The following is a 13,275-nucleotide window of genomic DNA, read 5'->3' on the forward strand; positions in this document are numbered from 1 at the left end:
ATAATGTAGTCTGTAAAATGAGAAAGAAATTGTTCAATTTAACACTAATTCAAAAACTGCTAAACATATAATTTGAAAGCAATTCATGTTTTAAGTGGTTATCCTTTTACTAGAATATAAATCAAAATTAGTACTTTCTGTGTGTGTTTTGATGGCACACCTATGTACTGTCTGACATACAGTATATAGATTTCCATCATAACAGTCAACACCATCTGTATTTGAAGCTTGGTTACAAAGTGCCTTAACTTAAGGAAGTTTCCTGTTGTAAAAGAGGAAATGAGAATCACCCATCATTAAACCAGAAAGCCAATCATGCAAACCATACCGCCCTTACATCCTGCCTTGGTCATGTGACCACATAGAGGTTATCATTGATTTCCACAATGTGTTTCCTGAAATCACAACAGCACTCCACTGTCAACTCTGGCCAAAGGAAATAAAAGAAACTGAAAATACAGCCAGCTGTATCTTGTTATTTCATAATCTTTGTGATAGATATTTACTTTTTTTTTTTCTTCATTTAGATAGGACAGTGATGCAAAGTCAAAAGCTGGGAGAACAAACAAGGGGAAGATGAGCAGTAAATGACCTTGAGGCGAACTCAAAATCAGGCCTCTGCTATAGCCTTACAGTGTATGGGTTTCCCTGCTCAGTCATGTGAGCTATAACAGTGCATGTTCTGTTATGTTGTTGACATGACTTATAGCATATAGCCCGCTAATTCTAACAGTTACTTCTTACAGCTTTGCATATTACCTAAAGCAGCTGCTATAAAACTATAAACTGACAACAACAATAGTGAGGGATCTGCAGACATGAAGCCAGATTTATAGTAGATCCAAGTTGATCCTCCTGGCTGAGTGCTTGTAAGGATAAATAGTTTGCAGCTGTCTGTCACTGGACAAAGTACTCAAGTGCTGACTCTGAAGGGCACAGACAAACTCATGAGGAAGCGTGTGTGTGTGTGTGTGTGTGTGTGTGTGTGTGTGTCTGAGCCAGCCCATTAGTTCAAATCAATACAAATTGTTGAGCCAAAAGTGCCATGACAACAGCATACTGAACTCAAAGCATCCAGCATCACAGAGGGAGCTGACGGACCCTCTTTTTTCTCTTCCTGTCCGCTTTTATTGGTGTTCTGAGATTTTCCACATCAATAACACCAATATTTCCACAGATCTGAGGTCACGAATTTAAATCAGGACTTGGTTTCCCGTTTTGCAAATTCTACACCAACAATACTTTGTCCAATTTTTTTTACTTAATAAACTTAATCTGTACAACAGATAGGCAGGTTGTAATACCTTCATGTGTGGTATAGTCAGACCAACAATATAATAATTAAAGACCACTGACAGAGACCAAAGATAAGTCCTAAACATGCACCGTCTCTTTATTAAAGTGTCTTTATTAAGTATGATAACAGGTGTGTATCATATCAAAGTAATTATTGTAAATCTAATATTTAAAATCTAATATCAGTAAACATGTCACTTAAACACAGTAAAGCACATCACAAAAGTCTGAGACCCATTAAAGATAGCAGTTACATTTAGCAGCACTAGTTTGGCTGGTCAATTGATTTACCTCCTAATGCTTATGGGATGTCCAACTTTAGTGCCATTTGTTGTCCCCTATGCATTTCAATTAAAGGCTTTTGGCAGACCTCTCACTCCAGCAGTGCCGAGATACAAAGTAACTGTTGCTTTTACTGCTTGGTTCCATCTTTTAATTGCACTTTTATACATTTGCTTTTATTTAGCATTATGTTTAAAAAAAAAGACCCTTATTTTAAGATAAATGTGTTTAAATTCAATTTACCAATTACATTCAAACTAAACATGCATTTCCTACATTTTGTGCATTCTATCAAAAAGGTTAGTGTATAGAATTGTCATCATTTTTAGTATTACTCATTGAGCAAAATAATGAAAATGTAAATACTTGAAACAAAATAATCCTTACGTCTTCCACGTGTAAGGAAACTCCAGACTCTGTCCAAAGAGGAGACAGCTGAGGTTGACATGGCTATCTTTGCAATGGCATTCGTCCCCAATTTCCTAAAATCAAGCACTTTTATGTTCTTCACCTTTTGTTTTCCTATCTGTTGCTTTCCTTTTGTCATAAAAACCAACTTAAAGTGCAATTAAGAAATAAGAGAATGAGAAAAGACAGCGAGGCTGCATACTCTTTGAAACCATTCAGGAAAAAAACTCAGTTTTGATTCAGTCATGTAACTAGGGCGTGAGTTATTGACAGAGGAATACAGAGCACTGAGATCTGGTGCCAGACACTCATTAGGGAGAGAGATCCTCTGTCCCTGGCCTATTAATGATGCAAGGGAATCTCCAAATAGTCATTTTTTCCATGTTGTTGGTCAATCTCTATCAACAAAATATACTTTATTTTTTAAATGTACAGCATAAAATGTTACATATTTAATAAAATTTGTCAGCAGCACTGCTTTGATTGTGTACTTTTGCACATATATTTAAGCCATCTGCCACAAATCATGGAAGATCTCAACCTGATGAATCATTATGAATGAAGTCACTGAAATATATGCCAATCACATAGAGCCTCAATAGGACTAGAAAAGCAACTTTTACAGGTCATAGTACAAAGCTTTCTGCTCTTCAGCCATTAATGTGTCATGTGAAGCTAAAAGGTGTTAATGACGGATCCTCAGTACATGAAGGGGCAAATCAATCATTTTAAAAACTGAAGCAGTGGCAGCTTTTGTCACGCTGCTTAAAAATATGAAAAAAATCGACTATATTTAGTTTGATGGAGAGCTGCACAATTAATCACATTTTAATATCCATCCCAATTTTCGCTTCCAATAATTAAATGAAGTTTTTGAAGTCACCAAGTAACAGCAAATCAAGCGATACCTAAATCAGCGCCAAGTTAATGCCTCCACGAGCCGATCACAGCTGTTCCCAGCACGGTGCAAGTTTCCTGGACTAGTATGGATAAGTAATACTACAGATAGACAGATAACCAAAGTCAAAGGTGAACATCACCATCCATTGTTAGGAAATAATTTTAGTGATGTTAACCAAGAGGAAATCATAGAGTGCTGAAGAGCTGTTGTTGCACTGCAAAGCAACACGAATTAAAGACTTTATATTTTGCCTCTAGGAGAGGCACGTAGGTCAAGTGGACCTCATTGTCTGCAAAAATGTTTTAATTACCAGGATTGTAGCTCAATGTAAATGTATTTCAGTTAGTGTTACGTTTTGGTGAAACTTGATTCATTATTTACAAATTTTCTTCTGAGAAATTCACTGAATTTACATGAACGAGGAGGACAAATTTTATCTTTATGCTAAAAATCTGTACATTAGCTGCAATGTAGCACAACATGGATGTTAAAGCACTGTTATGTTCACACGAAAGTGTAATAAAAACATTTTTGTCACTAAAAATGAATAATCAGAATCTCAATACAGATTAAAAAAAAAAATAGTGATAATCATTTTGGCTCTAGTGTGATGTGCAAAACATCCAGAACGACAACTTAAAACCCAAAGAATGCTCTTTAAAAAGGTGCAATAAGTGTAAGTATTTTATGCATGTATGCAGGGATCATGCAATTATCAGACTAACCAATCGGGCCAATCCTTTTTCACTTATCAGTATCAACATTCTTCTTTCACTCCTCACTGATCCCCCACCTAAAAAACTGACTGTTTACATATCACGAGTAAAATCCTACCAATGCTGAGCAAACAGTAACATTTGGAAGCAGCTCTGATGATCGAGCAAAGCTGTGGTTTGAAGGTGGGCAGATATTGCTGAACTTTCAAAAACCATCACAATCGCCTCTGCTGAAGTTGCAGCACCACACCAGCTGCCCTGATGCCCATGTGCCAAATTAATTAAATCAGGCTAAGAAAGACAATTTGCATCACTTAGCGTCCAAAACAGCTGTTACATGCTGTTGCAAGGCAGTGACCTCTTCTAGAGTAAGCTATTCATACATCATAAACTTTTTAAAATCACTGTACAATCATTTCACTTTATACATAATAGCTACAGGCAGAGTTGAGACTAACACATACCAAAGCTATCTGACAACACTGCAGTGTCTGCAGTTCTTCAAACACTGACCCATGTCAGAGTGGGTTACCAGAAAAAGGTCTCAATGCTTCCAGACAGTTAGTCACATCTTTTTCAATTTGATTTAATTTGCGGAAAAGCCACGTTACATTTCCTGTTGATGGTGTTAACTGTTAATGGCAATGAGGCAAAGAAATTGTACCCACAGTCAAGAAACGCAGAAAAATCAACACCACAATACAGAAATATACCTTTTCATGCTGAGTGTAAAACACACCAATTTAGAGCCATCTGAGAAGTGGAGAAAGTTTGCCAGCATTTTCACAATCTGAAACCGCGTGAATTGTAAGACCGCAAAATGTTTATATGATATTTCACAGAATAAGTGCATAAATAAACCGCGTTTGATGAAACTGGACTTTTGTGACTTACTTTGGTTAGGGAAAAAAAAAAAGAACCTACAGATATTATTGACACTAATGGCCCACAGCATTTTATCGCAAGTCAGCAACATATCAGCATTATCCATTTGAGCTTAATGCCCTAGAATCAATATCAAAATTGAGACTGTTTATAAAAGCTTTAACTCTGCATCTTTTTCAGTCCATTAGCACTCGGTGGCAATGAAGAAATTTGTGCTTGTGTTGAAGTTTCTAATCAGACAAGTACTGATAGGTTTTTTGATTTAAAAAAAAAAATGTTTTGGAGATACTAATAATTAATAAGGTTCTTTGAGGCAAAGTTAATATAGTAAAACCATGAAAACAACATTTAGGTCTGATTGGAATCCTAAATCTTGTTCACATTGAGCCAACTCTGCGGACTAAAGGACTGCAGGAACACTGTAATAGGATCCTTTCATTTAAAGCTGCCATCACCCTAGAATCCAAACCGGCAATGCACAATGCTAAAAGTTCTGCTTAGTGCTGCAAATTCAGGTGGAACCATGTATCTCTTAAATTATATTCAAACCACATAGAGGCAGATGAGAGAAGGAGAGCTGTGAGAGAAAGAAGACAAAGGGTACACAATAATCTGCTAGCTTTCAAATCCACTGCCATACCTGCGTAAACAAAGCACAGAAAGGTCAAAAGGAACATTTAATTTTATGCATTTAACAAAACCCTCAAACAGCACTGAATAAGGTCACTTTCACTGCTATCTCAAAAGCATTTGATACATAATTTCTTACTCCACTCAGCCTCACTTCAAACATCAACAGAGTCCCTCCAGCTGTTAAACAGCAGACACTGCAAATTCCAGCAGGAGCATATTCAGTGCAACTCTTTTCTGCTGTTTACAAGTGACAAATGATCAGATCTCAAAAGCGTTTATTCCTTGTGGACAGAGTAAGCAAAACATCATCAGACACAGAAAGTTTGCCATTTCACCAGGCCCTTTCCTCCTTTCTCCTAAGAAATGTAGATGCATGTGTTCAGCTGGCCTCAGCTCCTGTTAGGAGTACAGTTGCCTTGGAAACCAAACACATCACCATGGAAACACAGGACAGCCTATAAAGATTGCTGTTATGTAAGAACAGCTGTGGGCCAACATCACACTCCAAGGCAGTCAGTGTCAGAAAGCACAACTTGGAATTAATGTGCCACTCATTTAACTAGTTTGGCCATTCGCTATCAGACCACAAGACTACAAGAAAAGAATTCCACTTCCACTATGGTGCCATTTAGAGTATGATAGCAGTATATCCGGTTGCTTTTGCTCTTGGTTTCTTAGTCTGAAGTAGTCCAGGATTTTTAGTAGATGCACCTATAATGTCAATTTCAAGCTCCTATGTTGCCTCATTTTCAAGTTATTTCAGTGCATTTAGGTGTCCAAGCCATTCACCCACTCACCCTCCCAGGTGACAACAAGGCTGAGAGGTAAATATGTCTATCCTGGTTGTTATAATTTAATCTTACAGGAATTATTTTGGAAGCAAAGTTAATATCATCAATCATGCAGTAATGGATTAAATAGGTCATTTTGGCTTTTGTAACCACACCCACTGGAAAATCCGTATTGGAAAGTGCTCTGTAGTTGCTGAATAGAGCTCAGGGAGTGTTTAAAGACTACCCTGCAAATGCCGGGGACTTTATAGCTACCTTTACTATCATCACTTCATCTCAGCAGTGTGTTCTCCGCCTTAACTAAAAATAAGGGACACAGAGGTTTGTGTAAAAATGTATTAGCTGCTACAAGACTAGCTGTGGGGTGGAGATGTGAATAATGATCTTTTGATACTGCATACTGGAGAGACAACAACTATGTTAACCCCAGCCTGCAGCAAAGGCAATCAGAAACAGAACTGAAGACTAAGAAACTCTGCTCTCAGGCAAGCTCTAGCTGATGAACAGTGTCAGACTCCCTTATCGCCAACTGCAGTAATGGCAAAATCCCCTTGTTTGAGGTCTCTCTTTTAACAGGGTGCTAAAGCTGATAAAAGAGCACATTTGGTTTCACACTGACTGAGGAAAGTGTGATTTTTTTTAAACAGCATTTGATTCAATATACGCCAAACAAATAAACCTTAGAAAACCCTGCAAATTACTTAATAAAAATAAGCACAAAATTTTAGATAAATAAGGTAGGGATCAGGGCAATATATTTACCGAACTAATGGCACACCTGACAAATTAATGTCCTATAAAATCTTATCCTGCCAAAAAAGAGCCATGCTACAGAACTTTCACCAGTAACTACCAATAGCCTGATACAGACTGAAAGTGACAGTCTGTCCACAGTTTTAAAGTATCACAACAAAATACTCCAGATCCTAAAAAAAAAAAAAAAAAAAAAAAAAAAAAAAAATTACACATAACATATAATGTAATTGCAAGGAGGTATTTCTGTAGTCTATTGATACTAGATAGTGGAAAAGGGGTGGGATTAAATAAGCTTATGCTTCTTCCTGCTCCTTTTTGAACATGGATGTTATTTGGAGTTGTGGTTGCTCGTTTTCCTTTTGTTTGCTTTGTTCATTTGTCTCTTAATTCTATTTTTTTTATACTTTTTCAACATGTTCAAAATAAAGATTCAATCAATCAATCAATCCTAGTCACGACCTTCTACAATATACATTTTTACCCTTAAACAGGAAGATAAACAATAAGCTGTTGTACTAAGCAAATAACCACATTCTCTCTTGGTGACTGATGTTTTGAACTCTTTTGACAACACCCGATACAGATGTTTCCATACTCCAGAGACTGATGAGACAAGGATGGGCAGAAAAACAAAAACACAGACGAGGTGGCACATGAAGACCAGCCCCGGGCTTTCTCATCTCTGTGCGCCCGGCTCTTAATAAAAACTCCCAACCACTCAGTGTGTTCGTGCACACTTCAGTGTTATCATAATTTACTTTTGAGAGACGGAAGCTTGGACTAAAACCATCTTTTCCACATGACTAAGCTAAGACTAAAAGATCTATTTTGTTGTGTCCAAAAATATGCCAATCAAATGAGAGACTGAAAAGATTTGTTCAGGGGCAGGAAAAGAAAAACAAACAAACATAGAAACAGAAAGACCATTACTACTTTTTATCTGTTTTCAGCCATTTGACAGATGCTCTGAGACAATAACTCCTTATATCTCCAAGCTGGATGCCCATCATCACTGGGAATAAAGAATCCAATAGTAACTCTTGTATTTCTGCGTGTGTGAAAGCGTCATCTCTAGCTGCTATTACCAGAAAGAATGCATTAGGTGTCATTCCAGCTCTGCCCAGTGCATGTTGTCTTGTCTTGTTTTGTGCACTCCACTGAAAATTAAAGAAGCTGTATCAACAAAGCAATCTACCAGCACTTTTAGAGACTATTTCATTCTCATTAAATTAAACAAGCTAACGTGTTAAAATCAAGAGGCAGCAAATCAAATACACAATGCTGCTCTCATTAGCCATGTTTACACGTGCAAAATGTAAATCTAATTAAAACCTGTAATATAACGTCATTGTTTACATAGAAACTAAACCAAGTGATCTGACCATTACCTGCATTTACACACATCCAAGCATTTGACAAGCGCAGAATAGTCTAACTTTCTGGAAAACAGTAGAAGCAGTTGTCTTTTCCAATGTAAACAAACGCCGCATGTCACAGATTTCAGCTTCTCCCCTCTCTAACATTTGTGAAGTTTGTGTTATTTTTCCTTTTTGAACAGACCTTCAACTTGTTTTTGTTGTGTTGATGTAACAGACATGTAGAGCAAGAATAATTTCACCCTGAACACTGGAAGAACTATTTACATACAGATCAAACCGATTAACAATTGGAAATTTTAATCACCTTAAAGGAGCATGATCACATAACAATCTTCAAATTGGCATGTTTACACTTCTTTTTAATGCAGACAGGCTTTTAATGAGGTTGCTTGTGCCCATGTAAACAAGGCTATTGACATTAATTTACATTAATACTATTTTTTTCCTTGATCAGAAATAATGTCAAAAAAAGAGGAGGGGGCATTTAAACTAGGGCTGCCACAAACGATTATTTTGATAGTCGACTAGTCACCGATTATTTTTGCGATTAGTCAACTAATCAGATCATCATCCATTGGACGTAAAACGTACAGCTTATTGCACCAGCAACATCTGCTCTTATATAACTATCATTAGCTTACAGCTTTAAGTGTTTAAGGTATGTGGTAACTAAAAATAAAGACAAGATGATAGTTTATTAAATTTTAATGAAATTTGCAGATTGTTTCGGTGAAGTTTAATAAACTCCTTGCTATCTAAAATATAACAGGACACTGGAGTATATTCTCAAGCATCTCACACTTCTGATAATCAGTTGTCTGCTTGATGTTTATTCAGCTGTGTAAAAACGATAACTTTAGTCTCAGCCAAACCGATTTACTCAGGAACAAATAAAATACTAAAAAAAAAAAAGCCAAACAACAACATTTTTAAGTTATCTAAGTGACTTATATATGTTTAACCTGAGTAGCGAAAGACGGCGGTGGGTTTGAAAACGATTTGCTGGGAGTCCGGTGCTCTCACGGGCTCCAGTGAGCCTTGCCCTCAGCTAACTATCGAGCTAGTGGGTAACAGACGTCTCCGAAAACGTCGGAGCGCTTTGAAAATATGTGGTGTCCTGATAAACTGAGCAGATATTTGAGGTTTACACAGCTACATTCTCACCTGAAAATATGTTAAACGTTTATTTTGTGACCAGAAAGAATAATAAGAGTAATATCAAAACTAAGTAGCTGCCGCCATTGTTGGAAACTGAGCTGGGCTGCGCTATGAATTCTGGGACACAGTTTCTTCTTCTTCGGGGTTTAACGGCAGCTGGCATCCTTGTACATGCAGTGCTGCCATCTTCTGTTTCAGTCCGTTATTACACTCTTAAATCCTACTACTTATTCCTGCGTCTTTTGGGATCTTACAAAGCTTCAAACGACGCGTCGACTATTAAATCAGTCGTCGACGATTTTGATAGTCAACGTAATCGTGACTAGTCGACTAATCATGGCAGCCTTAATTTAAACAAGTAATTCCTTTTTTCCATTTCATATTCAAACATAGGACTTAAGAGTCAAAGCTAAGTGAAATCTTGAAATCTTATTTTTCAAAATGAGACAACTTTTTTTGGTCCATTTTTTGGGGCTTTTTAAAAAACTTTGCATTTCTTGATCATGCGGTTGAAGCGAATCGCAGGAAATGTGAGAGGGGGAAAAAACAAAACAAACAAACAAACAAAACCACAGAATCGACATGCAGCAAGGAGTCTGCTTAGATCCCAGGGTACTCCAAGCACAGCTTGGCCAACGTCGACCCCTTAAGCATCAAGCATTTTTTACATTTATATTTTTTGTTAAATGCACACACTACAAACAAGGCGGGAGTTACACTGTGTTGCAAAAACAGATTAACTGCAGCCGAAACTTATATTTAAATTAAACTGAAATTTCTTTGCTGGCATCTAAGACATTATAATTTGTTGCTCTCTCACTGGTATAGGCTGTAAAAGTGGGCACTAAACTCTCCCTCTTTCATTTGTGCAGTGATGCATCCCAGCCAACACGGCTCCGACGTTCCATCTGTGCCTCACAGGGAGTGTTTCAGCAGGCTGGTAGTGCTATATTTACTGTGTGCTACATTAACTGCATCACCCTCAGTGGGTCGATGAGTATGGAAACGATATCTTTTGTAACTGCCATGACAAGGTGAGACACTTTTTAACCCTACTGTGAAAATGCAGTTCAAGATTCATCTGCCTGTCGTATGTCACATGGGACAGGGTGGTGGAAGACCATTCTCTGAAACAACACACTCCTCCCTGTGCAGCTTCCCTAGCATTACACTAAGGCCTATGCTATTCTGTATGCATGTATCTGCCAGCTAAATATGCAACCCAAACACAGCTGCATCAAATTGACATGATCTTTGGTGACCTCTATGGTGCAAATTAAAGTTCACCAATGACCATTTTCACATCTGCCACTACCACCTGAGATGCTGCTATAACTGATCACATATGGAGAGGAAGGAAGGAAAAAGTGAAACGGCGAGAAGGGAGCTAAAATGAGGAACACATTTTCAGCTGCACTGAAGTCAAGCGTGTAGGTGTGGGGAGTGGGAGTTAAACACAGTAAGTGTGTATGTGAAGTAGTTCAGTGTGTATCGAGGGTGGCAGCAGACTGACGAAGCTAAACACCATCCTCTGGGAGTTTCGCTCATTCTGGCAGAGTTACCAAATCCAGGGAGTTACCGTGCCTCAACACATACACTCACAGACAATTTATCTTGGCAGTTTGGCTCTGATAATCCTCATACAGTACAAAGTGGGGGAAGGGACTTCCCAGCAGACTTTATAAACAAGCCAGACACAGCCACAGCTTAGGGGCTCTGTTCGAAAGCATGGGCCTCAAAACAAATGAGCAACTGTATTGAGATTGACCATCTTTCAATCATCCTTATTCAAGGTGAACATTTAAGGCTACAAGTAGATATTTTCTATCATTGTTTTAGTGCACAAATATGACAAACCTTTTTGTGAGCAACACCACGTTATCAAAAGGTGATCAATTTACAGTTGTATAAGCCACACTAATAAATGAAATTTATCCTTTAAGGATATATTTAAAACAACAACAACAACAACAAAAATCTATGTGGTGTGGTACCCACTCCAGATGCCATGCACATCAAGCCATAACACTTTTAGGCTTTCAGCTAGCCCTCATTTCTGTACTATACATTTCAAGCTTTCCATTTGACAGAATGCATTATTCCACGCGTTTCTCTTGCTCTCTTTTGAAAACCCTGTTTATTATTTAAAAGTGTGTGCGAGCCCATATTATCATGCAGGACATAAAGCTGTCTGACCTAGCACAGGAAACTGCTCCATCACCAGCACACACACAGCTGGAAAGAACCCAAATTTCTCCCCCACTCTTTGGAAACACACCCAGACTAGAGTAAGACCTGCACGGCGAGGAGCCTCTGTCCGACTAAACCTATCGACCCGAACAGCTAGAGGGGTCCAAATTACAACGCAACGGTAACTCTGCGCCAATAAATAATAAAATAAAAATACCACCTCCACCATCACCATCACCATCACAGGCCTGCTAGGAAAGAATGCTAACGATACTTAGTGTAAAACATTCTGACTACCAAAGTGTGGGGTCCAGGGGAGCAGCTGAGCCCATGTGAATTGTTTAATAAAGGACAGTGAAACGCAGAAACAGTCGTTTAACAGTGCACAGCAGCGTCTGTGCAGACTCCCCCGCTCAATGGCAACATGCTAGCAAAACAGAGCCGAGCCTCACTGAACACACAGCGAGAAAGACACCGATATGAAGAAGCCGCCACGGATAAACACCGTCGCTGAAATGCAAACCAAGTTGATTATATCACCGCTTACCCTCTCTTTGATGAAATGGTGATATTTAAGCAGGACAACGGTTTTCGCTATTTTTCCTCACGGTGGGGTTTATCTCTCTGCGCTTGTCGTCCCCGCGTCGTGGCTCCGCCCAGCCGCCATCATCCTCACTTGGGTGCGGCAAACGGCCTAGTCCGTCCCTCGCTATTGGTCGTCTGGGAGCACATGTTAACCCATTGTAGCCGCTGATTGGAGGGCGAGTTATCGGCCCGCCCCGCAGAAATGGCTGGATTTATATTTCAGTGTTGAAACTTAAAGCCTATTAAAACGAAGGGTACGCACCTGAAACCTGTCGCAAATGTTTATTTTTAATCAGCTTTACTCACAGCTACACTGCAGTGTAATTTTATTAAAATATATGCTGCAAATGTCATGTAACTCACTTCAGTCCCAGCTTAGATATTTTGGGAGCAGCACTGTATCACTTGCTACTCTTGACCTCCCAGGATTGTGCCATTGGATGCTTCACTGATCATGGTTAATGATGGTTTGTGGTAATATTCATTCATAACTTCCTCTGAGTGTGCTTGAAAAACAGTGGCACAAAAAAAACCCATACTGAAAATGGTGCATGTTTTTAGAACAGTAGTGGAAGTTTGTGATCATGTTGTGATTTGATTACATAATTTAAACATGCATTTGCTCATTCTCAGAACTCATTCAAGTGCACCAAATATATTAAGTAGTGATGATCTCTTGTAGGCTAAACATGAGGTAAGTAGAGGAGTTCGCTAAGGTTACTCTTGATTCTTTGCATCCAACAAAACTGTTGGTGCAATCAGCAAACTTGCAGTCATATTGATTTGATGATGATACCATGGAGGCCACTGACAGGGAGTGGGGTTAACAGCAGTCATTGTAGGGTATATCTGTCGACAATCGGACACATTGGAAAGCTGGCAGCCAGGGGGCGCAGTTAACTCATTTGGGATAACTGCAGCAGGCTGTTTTTTCTATACAGTCTATGGCAGTAGATGTGAGGGCAATGGTTCATGTAAACATATTGACATGTTCACTATTTGCCACTAGATGGTACTGCTTTGTCAGACTTCAGGCAGACACCTGCTGCAGAGCAATACTGGTTTGCAGCGCTGGTAGGGCATAACATTAGAGTGTTCAAGGTATTCAGAAACATTTCTAAATGAGATTTGAAATTGACACTGTGCTGTTGTGTGGCACAGATGACTGTTTCTATTACTGCGGTCCAGTGTAAAATTAAAAGAACACAAACATATATAATCTAGCACCACATACTTACTGTAGCCTTGCTGCCTCAGGCAAACATATCAGCTGCCTTAGTTGTTTTGGTGTTCAT

The 13,275-nt window shown here is 38.7% G+C and overlaps 1 protein-coding gene across 9 annotated transcripts in view; it reads right to left on the reverse strand.

Moving 5' to 3' along the window:
- add1 (adducin 1 (alpha)) overlaps positions 1–12,084 on the reverse strand; it is a 29,617-nt gene extending 17,533 nt beyond the window's left edge. The window contains exon 1 of one of the 9 annotated variants that reach the window (XM_085463893.1): positions 11,943–12,084. Coding sequence is in view for 8 of the 9 variants with exons in the window: in XM_085463889.1 (XP_085320015.1) it covers positions 1,966–2,125 (160 nt within the window). In the remaining variant the exon portion in view is untranslated. Of the gene's footprint in view, positions 1–1,965; positions 2,181–11,942 lie in introns of those variants that run through there. The other 8 variants (XM_085463889.1, XM_085463890.1, XM_085463891.1 and 5 more) reach the window with 8 other exon arrangements.
- Positions 12,085–13,275: the final 1,191 nt, after the last annotated feature.

The sequence above is a fragment of the Copadichromis virginalis genome, linkage group LG7, assembly GCF_057382275.1.
Source record: "Copadichromis virginalis isolate Kocher_CV1m ecotype Utaka linkage group LG7, C_Virginalis_male_GT1.1, whole genome shotgun sequence".
In the NCBI taxonomy this organism is placed as follows: Eukaryota; Metazoa; Chordata; class Actinopteri; order Cichliformes; family Cichlidae; genus Copadichromis; species Copadichromis virginalis.